Consider the following 20,025-nt stretch of genomic DNA (forward strand, 5'->3'; position numbering starts at 1 on the left):
TGTCAAGCAGGATTTAGGCTACATTTCCCATGGTTGCCATGACGACTGTGGGAATTGATTATGAGGAGAGGGTTTCGGAGCATTGCTGTCACACCAGTGGGTATTACCATAGTGGTTTGCGCAGTGATCATCTGAGAATCACTGGCTTGTGATGAAACCATTTTTTTTCTATACCAATGAAACACACAGTCCTGTGGTGGCAGATTGTACTGTTTCTCTTTCAGAATTATTCACCTAATAATTCTCTGTTCTCTTTTCTTTCTAGGATAAAATGTGGTTAAATGGCACAAGAACGAGTAGACCGTGAGGATTCTCTAACCCTTGCCCCTGAGCCCCAACCGTCTGAGAGAGTGTCGGACCTCACTGAGGCAATCCTGGGCCGTTGGCACTAAAATGTCCCTAAGTGGTGGCACTGCAGGCGGGAAAGGTGTGGACTCTAATGCGGTGGACACTTACGATAGCGGTGATGAGTGGGATATCGGTGTTGGAAATCTGATTATTGACCTTGACGCTGATTTAGAGAAGGACAAACTTGAGATGTCTGGCACCAAGGAAGGCATGGCGGCACCACCCAGTGCAGTGGCAGCGTTGCCTGACAACATCAGGTTTGTTAGTCCAGTGTCTGGCTCTCAAGGCAAGGAGAGCAAATCCAAATACAAGCGCAGTAAGAACTCTAAAGACAATAGTAGCAAAGCCTCAGCTGGAGATGGGGGCAAAAAAGAAACTGCAGGAAGGACTCAAGGGGAGCCAACAGGCACAGCAGCAGGCGCAGGAGCTGCTGGCAACAATACCACCTCTGGAAAGAACATGGAAAAAGGGGGCAAAGCCTCCAGAGGTGTTCTAAGTGGTAAAAAAGAGAAGGAAGGGGCTGGTGGGAAAAGTAAGAAGGACAAAGCAGATGCAGCCCCAGTCGTGGCAATAGCTGCTGCGGAGAAGGATGTTGTGTCTCAAGCCCAAGTGGCTTTGGGGAATAGTCGAAATGCGTCCTTTGAGAACACACCATCAACAGACTTGGCAGAATCCAATCAAATGGGGAATATTGCACTTGAACCTGTAGGGATAGTATCAGCATTGACGGCAAAAACTGAACCAGAGGAGGTGGAAAATGGTAACAGTGAATGCAAGACATTAAAGAAGGTGAAAAATGAAAAGGTGAGTTTTTCCTTTTTGTTTATATTGTCTGGATTTGTATGTTGCTTTGTAACATATTTCACTATCTAGTGTTGGGATGTTTTTGTCTTTGTCAATAGCCATTTTCTTATCCAGGTTTTGCTGGTCCGATTGTAAAGTACGGTAACCATTGGTGTTTATAAAGTTGATGAAAGCAATATGCAGCTTTCAATACATTTGAATTAAAAGTTCAAAAATATTTAGGCGATTTGTCTCTCAGTACAAACATTACCACATACAAACATTCATCTGTTATGCTTGCACATTTTTGAGGTTGCTGTTAAAGTGTGCCTGAATTCAATTGTTGCGAGTTGTTGGCAACAACTCTGTTATGTTTTATTTTCAACACTTATACAGCTGTGGGGTTGTTTTTCTCAGAGAAAAATGTCTCTGTAAAGAATACTGGCTGTCATCAGTTAAATCATGATGGTATTAATTAATACAGTAGGACACTTAGGAACGAACGCTGCAGGGTTCTTGAAGTGTTGCTTTGTGATAGCTATCATAGAGGTTGTTGAAAGCAGGCTTGGAGATGCTCTTCATTCCCCAAAGCTGTCTGACATGTGATGCATAAAAAAAACTACGGCTGTTCTCTTTTATTACCACACTGTGAATAAGGACACCCTTGACGAGTATGATGCTGAGACTAGCTACAGGAAACATTGTTTTTTATCCTGGCAACAGAGGCTTGGTTCATTTCAAAAGGAATGGCCTTCAAGTTTCAAAACATGTCTTATACAATGTTAAGTATTAATACCAGCCAACATGAATTGCAATTAACCATGAAAGTGTTAATTACGGTACACGAGTCAGTAGAACCAAGTTCTTATGTTAGACAAGATTGTAACTCACATCACATGAGCCTTGATAAAGTAAAGTAAATGTTACATTATGTTCCACTTTAATTTTTTTCACACAATTTCTATGAAATCTTACAAGAACAATATAAAGATCTGTGTAGCTTTTCACCCTCACTTATCTTGTTCACTCCTAGAGTTGATATATCGCTGTGTCTATTGTGTGCCTCAGAGCCTTTTCATGCTCAGGCAGTATAAAAGACAGCAGAGCAGGGAGGTGCTGAGGACTGTTTTTGTCTGTCATCGTGTTCCATTCTTAATCCCACAAGCCCCAGCAATGCCTGGTGGAGCAGTGTGTGGGGGAGGGAGCTGGTGCAAAGCACGCCTTCGTCGTTTTTCCTGCTGCTCTGAAAGTGGCATGGGGGAAGGGCTGTGAGGAGGAAGCCTGTTTGATTCCTTAAATCCAGGACACCCAGCCATGAACACAAGCTGTAGAGTCTCCTTGGGCGGACTCCTTTGAAAGGAAATTTCTGGAAAGTCTTTGTAATCATAATGTATTTAGAATGAAAAGGCTTTCGTGGGAGAACCACATGAATTGGTTTTCAACACTGTATAAAGGAAAGGGGTAACAACTGCTTTCAAACATCTAACTGATGAAAGATATCCTGGAAAACATGATGAAAAATTGTTTTGATTGTTGCACACATTCTTTTAGTCATGAAGAGCCGGTTTTAGGTTTAGGTTGGCAACTCCAGTTAAAAATAATATGTGCCTACAGGGTCTAACCGAGACTAGATATACAGTGTGTTGTATATTTAATTTAGTTGTATACTTTAATTTTACCAATGTTTCCAACCATATTCAAACCTAGAGAAACATAGAAGTTTAATCAAGCTAATGCTCAGTTTCATTTGGTCGTCTGTAATGGCCTTTTTGGAGGGTGGTTTTCTACCAGAAGCTCATAAGTTGACTTATCCCGTTTCAAGCCCCAAGTTTACACTACACTATAGATCTGTGTGGTTTTTAACTATATTTGAACCAAATAAAGGATTTTAGTCATTGGATCTCTGGTTTTTAAGATAAAGTAAAAGTTACATTTTGTTGACTTGTGATTGATATAAATACATTCTGGGTCTATCTGTTTTCTGGATCATCCCTAAACCCTTTTTTGACAAGATGTGGATGACTCTAATTGTTGCTCACTAGTCGTATACATCCCAAACATTAAGAATTTACATTACAATTCGCTGCCATACATACTGTTTTTCATATGTAATTTGACTGTAGAACAGACTGGCTCTGTATAGATATATCCTCTGGCAACACAAGAAAAACAAAACGTGCTGCAAATGAAAAAGATAATCAAATAAATAATTACTTCTGAACCTCACTCGCACGTTGAAAATATATGGTTTTTAAAATATAAATTAAAAAAGAATTATTTAATCTGTACATTTGAAAGATGTGACAGAATGATATCAGGTAATAATGAACATGAATCTATCCTTTACATTTTCTTAAACCTAGATCGTTGTAGATGTTTTTAATAATATGAATAGTTAATTAAATAATACAAAAACCATTATAGAAGAAAACAATTACAGTTGGGAGGAAGATTTGGAAGTTTGTCAGCATCATTACAACTAGACTGGTGATTTAATATAACTAGCTGTCCTTTCGCCAGCCGTGTAATCTACACATTAATCAGTATGTGTCCCTGTAGCGGTTCTCCATGGTCGAGGTGTAATAGCGCGGCTACATTGTCTGTGTCCTACGTTAAAGCTCCCCGAAGCATTGGCTCTCGAATGCTGAATAAATCATCTGTACTTCCTTAGCACAAGTGCTAACCACCTCTGAGTGTGGCTCACCCTCCCACCTCTCGTTATACAAATCTAGAGGACTAAGGCATTCGTTAGCTGCCTCAATGTGCCACTGGCCTTGATAAATGGAGCAGCCCTCATGGAAAATTACATTGGCATGTTACTTTAAAAAGTAGGGAGCCAGAGAAAGGAAAGGCAGCCCTTGAATGAAAGAGCAAAGCCAGCGCTCTGGATGGCTGCCGGTGTCCAGTCCGGGTGGTGAAGGGATCTCATGAGAGCCACCTCGAGCTTTCTCTCTTTGCCCTTCAGTGCCTGGCTGACCGTTGCTATTGTGTTTCAGCTCATTCGTTTCAAGTAGTGCCAGGGCTTTTAAAGGTTCTGCAAGAAAAGAGACTGTGACTTATTTTAAGAATGGGAGTAAATCATATCAAGAAGCTCACTACAAAGCGAGGCTGTTGGCTTACTTGTTCTGGTAAAGTCGATAATGCTTTTTAAAAGACTGACAGCACTGTAGTGCTTGTTCAAACATTTTTGGATCTCCTTCACATCTTGCGTAAGCGTGTATCCTGAGCATTCACCTAAATGTGCACACTTTGCAGACGTTAGTGATGTATTAGGCTGCCAGTTCAATCATCAGAACGGCTTGTCGGAGGGTTGAATAGTGTTGTAAATCCCCTCCCCCACACCTTTCCAACGTCAGATTAGGGGCGGCTGTGTCTGACCATTTCAAGTCAGGGTTTGAACTTGTCTGTCAAACTCTCTGAATATCTTAATTTGTTAAGCCTTCACAGCCTTCTTAGAATCACACATTTAGACAATTACATTTTAAATAAATAACCAAACGTATAATTCTGATCAATGCTCAATTCCACAGAAAGCTGATAAATGAGTGTTGAATGATAGTATTGCGCTATCAGCCAGCCCCAGGTTCATTGCTGTTGTGATATCTGTGTTGTTGCCTCCGTCTGTTTTAAGCATTTACCCTCAGGGAGTCCCTCACTACTACAGGAAGAAAAACATTTGACACTAATTGTTTTCCACGTCTGCTATTGGCAGCTGCCTTGACAATATAATGTGAACTGGTTTGAGCTTGTAGGCAAAACAAAACACTAGACTACATAAAGTATGAAAATAAAATCAGGGACGTTTATACCAGACGTGTAGAACATTTTGTTCCTTTGAGTCACTGAGCAGCTGCTAGAATGGATATTAACAAATGTAGAAATGCTAACATTGGTTGAGCCTTTTATATTTTAATTTAATGTGAACATGCATGTCCCGGAGATACTCCTTTTTTCCACAGGCTAAGGCGCATACCATGCATAGTTTCATACCACAAATCTTCAAGGTTTATAGTGTCTTATCCCTCCGCTAACATGCCGTTGCAAATCAAAACAGCCAGTAGAATCTGTGTTAATCTAAATGGCTTGTGTAATCACCTGATGGAAAAGAAACGGCAGCAAAACGCAGATCTTTTTAAAAATGTCCTTTTCACGGGTCATGAAATTAAGTTTGAAAACTTCTGCAAATTGGTAAAAGAAAAACCTCACATTTTACCAACATATATTCATTTTTTGTATTATCTTACTGTTTATCAAACATAACCTTGGACTTAATAGAGGACTTATTCTGAGATGGGAATGACAGAGTTTTTAATAAATCTCAAGCTGCCACAAAACTAATAGACAGCTTCCAAAATGATTTGGCTCCGTCTCTAGTCATTTGATACTCAACCAAAACGCTGCCAAATGAAAGCAATGTGAATGTTCATCAAACATGTTTGCGCTTGCTGTCCCTCTTTCTTTTATTGGAGGAAGTCAATCATACAGTAATAATAATGAAACAGTGGAAGTAGTAAAAATGTTTTAAAAGATATATTATCCTTCCAGATTATGCCTCAGTCGTGCAATTTGTACATTAATGGATTAAGGCAACGTAAAAATAATTGTTTGTATTTTATTGCAATATGTTCATTGTTTTATGTTGCAAACCCCCATGTCGTATTTATATGCGTTTATTTCCATCACTAATAAGCTTTCTGCATCTCTACATAGTCCAGTATTTCTGCACCTAAGCTGCACTCAATAGCAGTAAGGAATCTATAACGTTACAAACATTTTCAGATTGTTGTATAGACTAGTCATCAACCTTCACCCTAGAAATCCATATTAGAGAATCGTTGTAGCATAAACCTCCATTATACTAGATTCCTCACAGCCCACACAGCAGACCGCACATCCAGATATTGAATTAGAAGAAGAATGTCACGGCCCACAAAGTTTATAGTCTCATTGCTCATGAAATCCTTGTTGAATGGCACCTCAGGCTTTTTGTTTAGAAATATTTAACACTGGAACCAGGTCTTTCCACTCATAAACACTGCTGCCTGCAGTCACCTTAACCTCAGTGGATATTAGGGGTGTAACGGTTCACAGAATTCATGGTTCGGTATGTACCTCGGTTTGGGGGTTACGGTTCGGTACGGGTTCGGTACAACAAGAAAAAGCAAAAAAAGTCCCAAATGCATAATTCCAGGTTTGTTTTTTATTTATTTTTGAACAGTAGTGCAAGTTTCAGTTTAAAAATAAGGAACTTTAACATTTTGAATAGTTAATTTTATTACAGTTAAAAACAAACCACAAACAGTACCACACACACTCAGATGGCCGTATTATCTATAATGGCTGATGTCAAACAAAAAGGTTCAATAAGCGGTAAAACTAAAAAGAATGTCTGGAAAAAATCATAAAAATAAATAAATAATAAGATAGTGTTTCAATCACGATCAATAAAAGCCGGGGTCCACTACTATTGCATAAGGGCGCAGCATAGCCGTTGAAAAACATATGCCAAAAGCTTCCGTTATTTATTTTGGTCTCTCGGCTTTCATGTCTATTGGCTTCTTAAAAACAGCGGAGATAAGCTGTTGAACTGCTGTTGTCTTTTGCCGGGTTCCGGTGATTGGCAATTCTGGGTGATGCCTTCTGATATGATTTAGCATGTTTGGCTTGTGTTACCATTAGCATACCGCACCGCTGTCAAACAACGCCGGCACACCGTCCTCGTCCGATCCACCACTCGCACTCCACCGTTATTGTAGTCCACAAGGAACCCGAAATGTTCCAACACAGCTGATTTAAAAGAAGCAGGTGGGTCTTCTAGCTCCTGTGTTATCTGAACTCGCAATACCAGCTTTTATTCTTTTTGTATTTTGTTCGTTTTTTTGTGTTTTCTTCTTCTTCTTCATTTGTTGTTTAAGGGCAGATACCGTTACACGTATGTGTGTCTTGATTTGTGTCCCATCTCACCACTTCCTGAGGGCTTTTGGGATTTATTGTCACTTTTGATATTAAGTGTACTGTAAGCTTGCTATGACAACTAGTGCAATCTGGAATAATGGATGGTTTTTGGTTGGATTGAGTGCAACTGGTCTCAGGATCAAAGAGTCATATTGACACACGTTTCCTACCTACAATTCTAAGTTACTATTGCATAAATGATTTATGTGCACTATAAAAATGACCTGGCGTTTATAATAACTATATCCATGACAGACAAAATGTATCAACGGGAACATTTTTTTAAATCGTGAGCGACAATTTCTCCAAAGCTAATCCTGTTGGAAATAAACCATGAGAATCCATGCTGGTAGTCTGAATGCCATGTTGTTAGGTTTAATACTCGTAATCTAAAATCTACGTCTTTTAGATTTCTTTCATCAGTTCAATTTTCTTTACAGTTTTTTGTGTTTTGTTTGAGTAGAAATTATTTGAACGTTCTGTTTTATCCGTTAGGTCTCTTTTGTGAAGTGTCTCAGAGATCTTAACTCATAATGTAACACAAATAGAGACTCCCAGATGTCCTTTTTGTGAATGCATTTCTTTCCAAGTTGTCAAAAATATGTGAGCTTCAGAATATAATGTGGGTCATACCTGCAGAATGTAGAAAAGGAAAAGACTTCTGGCATTCAGCCTCTTGAAACTTGGTAAAAGTATTATTTTAACACCAGTGTCATCTTAGAAACGTAATGTAACCTTCTGTCTTATACACAGCATTAAGAATTATTGTGATGGATGTTCTACAGGGACATAAAACTACTTTTGCAAAAAGTAATCACAGGTCTGTCAAACAAAGCCTTTGTCATGCTTTGTCTTTGCCTCCCAGTCTTTCTCTCCCTTCTAAGCTTTCCACGAGGTGTGTTGCTGTGTCTGGATCAGCTTGCTATGAGGGGAGAGCAGGAGGCATGTGTGGGGGGAAGGGAGAGCAAAGGCTTGTACCACTAATTCAGCTCATGAAAGACTTATGCAGCAAGAGCAGCTGTCTTCCATTGTCAGCCTGCACATTTCCAGTGTGCCTCATTTCGCCTCTCAATGCCTGAGTAGCAAGAGAGCCAGGGAGGAAACAAACCAGAAGAAGACTGCAGAAACAAGCAAGGAGAAAGAGAAAGCCAAATATCAAGACTTTCGCTGGAGTCCTGTTTTTACTATTCAAACTGTAGTGGGTGTGTGGTTGACTATGGAGTCTAATAATAAACCATGAGCCTATTCAGACCCAGTATGCAGATAGATAAAAAAAAAAGGGCTCTGCTGTGGGGAGAGGGGAGAGAGAGGGCATGTGAGGGGTAAGAGGGGGAGGAGGTGGTGAGGGTAAAGAAGTGCCTTAGATTAGGAGAGGAGGGAGGGAGGCTTGAACAGTGTTATGAATGGATAGAGTCTTTAACCCCCCAACACACTGAATAGTTTGTCACAGGCTGCTGCGCCTGTATGTGGAATGAGAGGAGCTGGCTGAGAGCTCTTGGATTCCTGAATCCTTGAGGCATGTGGTCTGATTAGCAGAACAAAACCCACACAGTGGGGAGGAGCAGACGTGGCTTTTCCCCCTCTCAACTGGAATTTTCTACAAGCGAGGGAAGAGGTGGCTGAAAGTTTGTACTGACTGTTAAAGAGTTAGCAGAACACGTTTGGGGATTTCTCCATAGTTTGGCCACGTGAGAAGCACTTACTCCTTTAATTCTTTGGTCGTTCCACCTCTTAATGTATTGTATGTTTTGTTGTGCACATGCTAAAATCATTATTTGTATCCACATCGGTTTGACCATGGAACACTGGGTGAGAACATATTTCGCAGTTCAACATCTTTACAGCTTGTGAAAGGTTTTGTTTTTTTTAACAAAGAGGAAGTTTACAGCTAGGCAGTGTTTGAGCAAGAGTGATTAAAGAGAGGATTACATGTCTTGCCCTCCCCCTAATTCTTTTCTAAGGGGATTGTTTGCAGCCAGTTTGTTTTTAAATTGAACATGTTCAAAAAAATCACTAACGCTTCAGCTGTGAAATTCCTTACTTCATTGCACTTGTGCCTGTTATCAAAGAGTATTTATTCCTCTGCAGTATAATGTTGCTTGTATATCTGCGTCAACCATTTTTATTTTTTTCTACATCAAGATGAAATGCTAAATTTAGCATTTGGAAACCTAGAGTCTTATAGCAAACCTGCCACCAGAAGGCCTGAATCCTGCAAACCCCTCTGGAACCAGTCCTGAGATGTTCTAGCTTGATATATTAAATGCTGCATCCTGCGATTTGTGTCTCGGGCCAGTGAAATATCAACAGCACATACCTGGCAATTATTTTGGTGAGGTATCAATTTGTTGTTTGGTCTAGTCTATAACACATCAGAAAACTGTGAAAAATGCCCATCACAACTTCCTAGGGCCCAAGATGACATTATAAAATCCCTTGTTTTGTTGGACCGACTCCAAAACCCTAACATCTTAAATGTACTATCTGTCAGTTCAATGTAAGACATTTAAAAACCTTCAAAAGAAAGATACTGAAATTATTAATTAACCATCAAAAATATTAAAATGCATTTCAAAATGAACTGAAAAACAAGCTCTTTAGTACTTTCAGTTAGGTACCAATTGGACAAACGCTTACTTTACTTGTGTATGGGTGGGGTGGGAAATGAATAACGAGTACATGTCTGAACCTAAGACAGCATCTTTTAATGGGCTCATAAATGTGTTTCAGCATGCACTGCCGTAGGCTAACATCTCATCTAGACTGGACAATTTACTCGGTTGAGGAAGTAATTTCTGCATACCAAAAGACCCAAGCAGAACAAGCTTGACTGTACGTCTAAGATTCTTAACTCAGTTCTGCCTACCAGCTGCTACTGTGTGATTATCTTTCATTTGCCTAAAAAGAAAGCATGTTACTACACATGCGTGTTTAAGTTGTGTGTACTTCCAATATATTCTCCTGCAGTGTCTCTTTTTTGTTAACATGGAAGATCTGGACTACAAACCACTTCATTAAACAAAATAATTGTACAATAAAACCATTTACTATGAGAATAATAATCCTGGTATCTTTTTTTTATCGACTCTTGTTACACTTGGCTTGGCTTCTTCTCATTTGACCCTCAATAAAACCTCTGCAGAGGTAGACGACTAAGCAAACACACATAGTGGCTAATCCATTTTGTTATCTGTCAGATGGCCTTGTTTGGGGTGTTTGTTTGTCATGTTACGTCTGAGGAGATTCTCTGGTCTTCTCCCTCTTGTTACATTTAGTTGGCTGTTGAAAGGCTTGTCTGCCAAATATAGAGCAGCGGTCCACATTTCAGCATGCGAAATTGGAGAAGCAAGTAAGATCATGTGCGCGCCCTCCCCTGCGCTCGTCTGAGAGGTCAGCCTCGAGAGCAAGGCTTTTATACAAGCTTTTCTTTAATCCAGAGGCTCGTCTGCACATTTTGAGAATAATTGAATATCATCTGTTAAAACATAAATAGCTGTATATGAATAAAAAATGAACAACATAGTTATATGGCTTTATTCGGTGAGAAGAATGAATGTGAGGTTTGGTGAGTTGTGTCTGTGATCGCATGCTTCCAAGCTTGGAAGTACAGATCTGAGATGAAAGGATTTTCTTTCCTATTCTAATCCGCACAGGCAGCTAGGCCCTTGTGATTATTCCCGCCCCCTTCTCTCCACTCATCTCTTTGAATGCAGGGCCTTTCTAATTCACCCTAAAAAGGGTTTCAAAAGGGGATTATACTACTGATAAAAATTAAAGCGAGAACACGTCCGTCCTTTGGGACCAATGTCAAACATTCATGAGTCGATGGATGCTCACATTGTGCTCAACATTGAACTGATTTGGAGCAGTTTATACCAAACCTTTGATATAGTGTTTTTATTATATTTTTGAGAGGTTATTAATGTTAATGTTTAAATGTTGAAAAAATTCACGAAGATTTGTGCACAGCAGCACAAGAGCATACGCCTACACATAGTAGATGTATTCCTTTTATTCAGCAGTATTTGCCTTAGATGTACATATTTGAAAAGCATGATTCCTATGAGTTTTACATCGAAGCCCTTAATGTTAAACATGTTTGGGAAAGAGAGTGTTTGAGAACGAGGAGAAGTTTGTGGCTCACCGACCTGGGCCTCAGTCCAACAACTTAACGCCTCAGAAGCGCTTAAATCCTCACACCCAACCAAATGCTCTTCAAGAGAAAAAGAGAAATAAATAAACTCTATATGTATTAAGTGTACCATCCTTTTGCCGTAGCTAAAGTTTTGCTTTGCTGCCAAGTCTTTTCAAACTCGATGACATGGAACTATTTGAAAGTAGCTTTTACACAGACAGCGGTAGGGTAGAGAACATAGATTGTTTCATACAAAATGCAAGTCGGGTAACTCTTATGGTAAAGTATGGACAGTTTTCAATAATTTACACAAACGAGGAATAAACTCAGTCAAAAACTACAAAAATCGTGTTGGATCTTGGACCCACACAGGGTCCACTGTGTGTGAAGCTATCTATTGACTGAATGTTGTAATTGACTCTTCATACCTCATCTGCAGTTTGCCCTTTTATTCCTCCTCTTTGGGAAATTAACTTATCTTAATATTGTAGACTTCTGATCTCTTTGTCTTATAGATGATCTGTCCTTAAAAGCCTAAATGCCATAAGTGATAAATGTAGGTTGTCCTCTGCTTATACCCCCTCTCCAACATTGGTTGTGTGCCAATTACTTTTATAGTGCCTAGACTGTGTGGAGGTTTGATTTTCCCGTGCTGTTTCCGTTCCCTTAAACAAGAGCAGCACATGCATCAAAGTCACCCCTGCCACAGCACAGTTCTCCTATGAATGCTGATATGCTCAATGGAGACTGCATCAGTGTCCTTGAATACAGAAGCGTTGCATTATCTATTGTAGGCAGAGAAAAACTCCCCCTGTCAAAACAATGTTCACCCAATATTATGCTGTTTTTCTCTTCTGTACCCTTTCGGTCAGCAGTTTTGTCAGTTATCTACTGCAGCTAGGCTAAAGTTGTAATGTGGGTGGTACGAATCCAGGTGTATATTACTCTTTATCAGAATCCAGGCAGATACCTTAGAAACTATTATTTTTCCTTGGGTCATCACTCCTCATACCGAAAACCATTTTATTTTTCCCGGTAGACTACAAATGGATGTCTTTGGGGAGAAAACCATAAACCATCTGGTAAAAACCCATGCAAACACAAGAAGAACGTGCAAGGAATTTGAGAAATGCTTTAAGCATTTATTGACTTCATTACTCCAAAACATGGGCATTCTGCCGTTCACCTTTCAATGGTTGAGTTGGAGGATAAAGTGCTCCTTGTATGATAACTTTCAAGAGTTGTAAAAACCTTGTTTCATGGTATTATTAACCTTTGTGCAGTGTTAGCATCTGATAAGCCTTCACGTTCTTAGATGCATAACTCAAACTGGCTTCCAGATAGCATTGTGTTGTTATGGCTAAATGCACCTACTTAGCCAATGAGCTACTGCAACACCATGGCACGGTGTCTGTGCATCCAAAGTGTTAATTTGCCATGTGGCTAACCAGCTTACCTTGTCAGATTTACAAAACATGATTACTTGATAATCTCTGCCCTTAATTCCACTTCATACTATGCAATTATATAGGCACATTTTTGTCATCTGTCTGTGTCCAAGACGAAGTTACCTACTGACAAACATGTTTAAATTAATCTCTGTGCAAACAAATAATGTGTAGTAAAACCATTTTTGGACTGTTGCACATTTGATTCGTCCTTGTTTCTACGGTGAAATCATTTCAATCAGGAGAGACTTCAATTTGTTTAAAGAACATTTATTGACACATTTCATATGATAAATGTTAAGTCTTTGGCGATTAGACCCCGATCCTGAAATCGTATATCTAAAGGGGGAAATGCAGCCGTTAGCATATAGGGAACTCCCCGGGGTCTAGACACTGGTGATGATGCTGAAGATCTGGATTTGATGAGGAGATGGGATGAAGAGGAGGTGTGATAAGGTCTTTGGATTAACTCTCCTGGCACTGGGTATGATGAAAGGAGGTGGATGGGGAGGAGGCGGGCGGCAGCATGAACACCTGAAATCACAGCTGACTGCAGGAGAGAGGAGAACCATTTTAAAGTTTGGCTGCAGCACAGTGATTGGCTGCTGGAGAATGAGGTGAATGTAATAGGTTATAGACAACAACGCTTGTGATGAGCTGATTATATGCAGCTGCGGAGTGAATGTATATACACCCAGTCTTCCTGAAAGAACTTGCGCTGAGCTTCATTTAAAAATGTACCTATAAACGTATACAAGGGTTACTGTGTTTGTGTGTCTACTTCTCCACTGCTTAGCTGAAGGGTTGATTGCTTGGCATATTACGAATGATTTCCCTCTAACTTGATATGCAGGGCAAACCTTCTGATTTAGTGATTCATGTACCGTAGTTGTTTTTTTGTTGTTGCTGAGAATACCTTTTTCCCCTCCATCTAAATAATCGGCCATTACCAAAGTATGCACTTTTGTTTTGCTACGAGAGTTAAATATTCCTGTGTGCATTTCTTTCCCTTCAGAGGGCTATTTCCAGATATCCCAAAAGGACTTGAGGGTGTTTGTGTAGGGGCTGTGTGAGTAGATCAATAAAGGTGAAGTTAATATGGAGATGAGCTCCTCTTCGTAGTGGAGGCTGGGGAGTTGTTTAGTCCTTGGCGATGAGCTGAGCTCGCACATTCAATTATGTTTCGTAAGTAGGACCTTGCTGTCCATCTGGAAAACTAAATTATATTTAATCATATCCATTAGGTTTATGTGTCCCTTGAAGAGTCAGACATGTTGCTGTTAAATCCATTCCCTTAAGATATATGTCACAATTATTATGGTATTTTTTTATTGTTCATAAAATAGCTCAGCCTATTACTCTAGAGGTCCTGGCAATTTGGTTATTGCTGAATAATGTGATATTTAATATACCTTAAGAAATATGCTGCTTTGTTCCTGTGCTGCCTGACCTTCAGAATGTACTTCCCCATTATAATGATCTGACGTTTTGTCCTGATGTAGTTAAGATGAATGTCAAACCTGTTACCTCAATACATCAATTTAAATGATGCTGACCATATTCATATACATTGTATAAGGTGTTCATTTGTTGGCTGCAGACTAGGGCTGCACTATTTTGGGAAAAAATCTAGGGATGTCCCGATCACCTTTTTTTGCTCCCGATCCGATTCCGATCATTTGATTTTGACAATTTGCCGATACCGATTTTTCCCGATTCGATCTTTATGCAATGCATTAAGAGAAGAAAAAAAGCATTCAAGTTGTCCCTTAAGGTTATTTTTTTTATTTAAATTGGATATTCTATCCAACATGGATATAGCTTCTTTTTTTCACAGCAGCATTGGATCAGTTCAGTTGTGCAGCATTGGATCAAAACAAAATAAAGCTTATCAGTACTCGTTAGCTTACTGCTACAATTAGACACTGCGCCCTGCGCACTCTGTTGCCAGATTTGAGAGAATAGAAGCAGGTCTATGAAAACAAGCCCAAAGAAGCACACAGTACATAGATGCTTGTGTAATTGAGAAAAACCAAACCTAAGGCCTCAGGAGTGATTTAAGACTTTAACGATGGGTCATTTTGTGTTTTGCACAATTGAATAACAACATTTAAAAAAAAAGTATTTATAAAAAATAAATAATAAATCCGATTCCCGATTTTTTTCTCTCCCGATTCCGATCCTTATTGAAAATCAGTGATCGGCTGTCCGATCACGTGATCGGATCGGGACACTCTCTAAAAAAATCTAATTTGGGATTTTTCTGACAAATATTGCGTTGCGAGTTCGAATTGGCGATAGATTTGTTTTGTAAGCAACCCAACGGAAGTTATATTGTAAAATGTGGGACATAACTCCGGCTAGGAAGGTCGTATCAACGTACTCCCGTCTCTAAGCACCCCCGCCAGCGCCGGCGCTACAAGTGAAAGAATAAACTTACATGAAACTTTCCGTTAAAAGTCAAGCTTCCAGTGTTAATTTCTCACGCTGTAATGAGAACATGGATGGAGCAGCGCTTTGCGATTTGATATCGGCATCATTTCAATTTCGATTTTCAATCGTATTAATCGCGTTCAGCCCAACTGAGACGCTGCCGATTAATCCATGGTAAGAAGCTCGACGAGAAGTGTTGTGTATAAATTACTAAAGGATGCCAAACAGGCAATGTGTTGGGAGAAAATGTACTGTGGAAGAAACCTTTAAAGGTCCTATGACATGGCCATTTCTACCTGATCTCGAATTACCATTGATGAGGTCCTACTAGAAATAGATTATCGATTGTGCAATGTTCCAAACTGCACATGGTTGGTTTTCTCATACAGGCATCCTCTGTAATGAGTATGTGTATTCACTCTTTGTCTACCCACGAGCTATATGTTCGGCAACTACATTTTAGACGCATAACCTAGTCAAACACGACGGGCGTACACTCAGTATTTTGTCCCTCTTTCTTTAACCATTGCATTATACGAGTGCCACCGTGCCCCGCGCGACACTCCTCACGCCTGTAGGCGCTGCCTCATCCGTGCACGCTAAGATATAGTTCCATGGAGACTTTCAGACATACGGCAGATCTGTTTCTGATCGAAAAATCTGTATCAGCACAGTCTCGCAGACCAGCGTTGTTTAAACGACCTATGTGGCAGGTAGGAGCTGTGCAATAGTCAGTCGCATACAATCTCGCAAGCAGAACACGGGGAATTATCGATTCGGAAACAAACTCCTATTACGGCCGAGTGTTTACTGCTCTTCGCTCGGTGTAATGGATATTTCTCAAGAGATTCAGCCGGGTACGCGTTGCGGTCTAATGTTCGAGACATACACGCATGTATCAGAAAGGACCACTATATTATATCAGACACAACACTATGTTAAAAATATACCTAACTATTCGTTTCTTACAGACCACGTAAACTGCTTGAAAAAATCACCATAAGTGGGGTCACTGCTGATGTGTTCTATACGTCCGAAGAACAAAACAATGTGTTTCAACTCTCACGTAGACTCTCTCTATTAAATTGATTACTAAGCGTTAATTGTTTTCTCGACAAATACTCCAAAAATAGGATAGAAGCATATATCATTAGTAAATATATTACATGTTTAAGGTGCAGCGAATTGATAGACATGACAAGGACATAGAATAGGTGATAATCTGATAGATTCTAACTTATGCACTTGAGCTTTTAGAGTGACACTACGGGCGCACGCCACCGTGTGAGCACTCCTACAGTTATGAGACGCGCATATTATCTTGACAGTTGCTTGGCAATGTTAGTAGTCTGTGCCTCTGCTCTCTCTCCTTATAGTTGACAAACAGAATATAAGAAAGCACATAAAGATAGATATGCTAGTGTTTCTTGAGTCCTGCTACACTAATGTAGACTTTGCCGAAAGGGCAGATCTTGTTGGCTCTCTGGCACTGATGCTGAATAGAATTGGTTCACACCATGGAAGTGCTAATATTGTCATGTGGATATCGCTGCAGCGCGTCTACCTCCTCTCAGCTGTGTTATGCGGGAATCGTGTGTGTGTGACAGTTTGTGAAAGAGTAAGGGGCCAAAAGGGGTCAGCATGACAATTCTGCTTCTGTCATCGAAGGCCTAACAGAGCTTCCTGGCCTCGAGCATTCAAGCGTGGCCTCTGTGTTTCCTCAATTATCCCACGAGCCTCTAGAACTTGGACAAGTGAACGCCCTTTGAAAATACTAATGTGTTGCGGCGCTGGTCTCGCTCGGAACGTACATGTTAGAATGTACATGGCTACATTCGAAAAATGGGTCACGCCGCAGGCAAAAACGTCATGTGTGACAGCCTCTGATGCGTCACGGTGGCGAATCAACTGTGCTGACTCTGTCACCTCACTTCCTCGGGGAGCAGTTCATACCTCTGTCTGGCGAGTCTAATCTGATTGCAGTATGGCTGCTCACTGTTTGAGCACAAAGCAGTTCCTTCAACAGCCGGGCCAGAATGCGTGCACATGTCAGAATTCCCTCTCTGTTCTCGCACTGACGTACAAAAGATGAACGCTGCCATTCAAATCTCACCGTATTCTTTACATTCTTACCTTTTTAGTTGTCAATAGCGCTGCAAGCACGACAGAAAAACACAATGAAAAACAGGGAATCCATTTTCCAGTTAAACGCATTATAGAAAACCTTTTTGTTTTCTTTTTTCTTTGGTTTTTGGAAAATGACAAATCTAAAGAATGATAATTGGACTAAACCTGATTCTATTGCTTCATGGTAGTGCACAATGATAGCAGTTCTAGTGTAGCTTGTTGTACTTGGTGGGTATTGTAGCAATTTGTGAATAATTTCTCAGCACGCACATCCCTAGAAAGTCTCGCTCTAGCATTCCACGTGTCCCCTGAAAGTGAATCTTGCCTCCTGACGCTGTGTGCCAGTATAAAATGCTTCTCTCTTGACAGCTCCGCGCCCGCTCGTCGCCAGAGTGCAGACGTACGAACAGACGCTCGGCCTCTCAGCAGCTGTGAGCACGCGTGACTGCCAGGCAGTGCTCGACGCTAGTGCACAGCTCGGCCATCATGACTGGACAGAAAGGAGCTAGAAATTCACGAAGTCGTGAATGCATCCAACCAAGGGGCAAGAACTTGCGCTTCTTATGGGGTTGTCTAGGACACTTGCAGAGTAAGTTATGGGTTATTTTTGTCCAACGGTTTGCTGTAGAGATATTAAGTCTGTGATGGAGGTGCTTTGACGTCTGTACAGATAATCAAACAGGAAATACGCACCAACTGGTTTTGAAATACATCTCATAGCTTTCACCAGAATAATCTACACCAGTCACGAAGGAGGCCAAATGGCTTAATCAGAAGTAGCGCAAAGTCATAAACAGGTTTTCCACATCATTTACCGGTAAGACCTTAAACCAAGATTTTTTTAGTTTGCGGAGATATTTTAGGACTGTTTCTTTGGACTGTAACAAGTCGGCGCTTCTTGGGCCTGACAGCTGTCAATCGGCAAGAAATAGTCTGGCTAAGAGCAACCCTTTAGTGAATGGCTGATTGTCATTATGACTGCTTTGTTTTTTTGGCCAGTAATTACGAAGAACACTGATGGTAACTGTGGCGAGGTGAGCTTAAGGGTGCTAGCAGGTTAAAAAAGAAAAAAGTGTTTTCTGGCTCCTGTCTTTATGCTAAGCTAATCTAACTGGCACACCAGAATATAAAGTAGATCTGTTTTTTATCTACACTTTCATCAGAAAGGCAAACGTTTCCCTGATATGTTTAAAGAATCGCCAATTTCTTTAAACTGTTTTAGGTTTTCATTTGTATTTAGTTTGAAGCTTTGCAATATGCTCTCTCTCTGCGCGCGCCCGCGCATCTTACATTCAAGAAACGAAGACCCTGCAAAAAGGACCTCATTAAATAACTTTTGATCCACAGTACTTTTCGCCGACTATTGTTAGGGCTTCCCTAATAATCCTCCAGTGCTGACCCTGTAGCATGGTGCGCCTGACTCTGAAACCCCAACAAGTCATTTAAATTGCTAATGGGCAGGGAAAATCGAGATGATGACTCCCCCTCCGTAAGACATGAAGTGGGTGGCTGGTTTTGTAATAGCATGGAGAAATAGTGGATTCTAAGGAAAGTACCATAACGACAAAAAAGCAAAAAACCGTTGGCATGCATTGTGTCGCTTGTTTGCGAGAGGCGTTTAAGTCGTCCTTTTGGTCGTATGTGCCCAGCATCCCTGGTGGCAGTAGGCTGACAATGCGCAAGTTTGGGGAGAGAAGCTCGTGTCGCAAAGAGGCTGTGCTGGGTTTTTCCTATAAAAGAAAACAGAAAGCACGTATTGAAGATAAAGCAGTATACTTATGGTGTGCTTACCAAGGCTGTACTTTACGTGATTTTGCGCATTGAAGTACGTACACAAAAGGTGTTCGCAGGCTCCTTCCACAAGGTTAAACAGAAGAGTGCACAACATGTGGGTGGAATGGAGCAAAGAGACAAAGGGAAGCAGAGAAAAGGGACAGAGGGCCGACCTTTCTTCTGAGAGTGGAGGTGAAAAACGAACAGAGAAGGAAGAGATTCAGGAGAGGAAAGACGGAAGTACATGTATCGGAAGAAGTGAAGACAAACATCGGAAAGAAATGGAGAAATGGTGCCGCTGGTGAGCAGTGATGGAGAAAGCCTTTTTCTCGCTGATTGGCACAATTGTATCTACTCATCGTCCTCGCTTTGGGCAGATTATATTTTGACCCTGAGCTTAAAGCCTGCTTCAAATATTTAAGTACGCATGAGAGGTGGCCATTTGCCTTTTCTCTCCAGCCCACCTTCAGCACACACCACACACACCCACAAGCACCACACCACACAGCAGCACACACCACACACACACACACACACACACACACAACACACACAACACACACACACACACACACACACACACACACACACCCACACAGCACACACACCACAGCACAGCACACAGCACCCACACACACACACACACACACAGCGCACACACAACACAGCACACACACACCAGTAAAAAGAGAGAGCCAGCTGGCTCACTTGATCACTGTCTACCACGGCATGGATGGGGGGAAAACAAAATATTTCGCTTCACGCGTTTCTTGGTAAGATTCCAGCAAGGGACATATGCTGTTGCTTTCGTGTCGGCTTTTTAAGTTCTTGGATATTTTCTCCCGTTTGAAATTGGTTTTCTATCTAACATAAGCACGGTGCTCAAGAAAGCTAAAAAGCTTAATAAAATAAATCCAACAGAAAATAATACCGTAGGCCTGATATTTAAAGAGCCGGCATAAAAGGTTTCAAAAATGTTTTCTTTTAAACCAGAAAAAAGAAATAGCCAGTAATCATGAAGTC

At 40.7% G+C, this 20,025-nt stretch overlaps 1 protein-coding gene across 1 annotated transcript in view; it reads left to right on the forward strand.

The window, feature by feature from the left end:
- Positions 1–268: 268 nt before the first annotated feature.
- znf609b (zinc finger protein 609b) overlaps positions 269–20,025 on the forward strand; it is a 52,517-nt gene continuing 32,760 nt past the window's right edge. The window contains exon 1 of the mRNA XM_010793160.1: positions 269–1,152. Within this exon, the coding sequence (XP_010791462.1) occupies positions 394–1,152 (759 nt within the window). The 5' untranslated portion in view covers positions 269–393. The remainder of the gene's footprint in view (positions 1,153–20,025) is intronic.

The sequence above is a fragment of the Notothenia coriiceps genome, unplaced genomic scaffold, assembly GCF_000735185.1.
Source record: "Notothenia coriiceps isolate Sejong01 unplaced genomic scaffold, NC01 NC01_scaffold00037244, whole genome shotgun sequence".
NCBI classification, from domain to species: domain Eukaryota; kingdom Metazoa; phylum Chordata; class Actinopteri; order Perciformes; family Nototheniidae; genus Notothenia; species Notothenia coriiceps.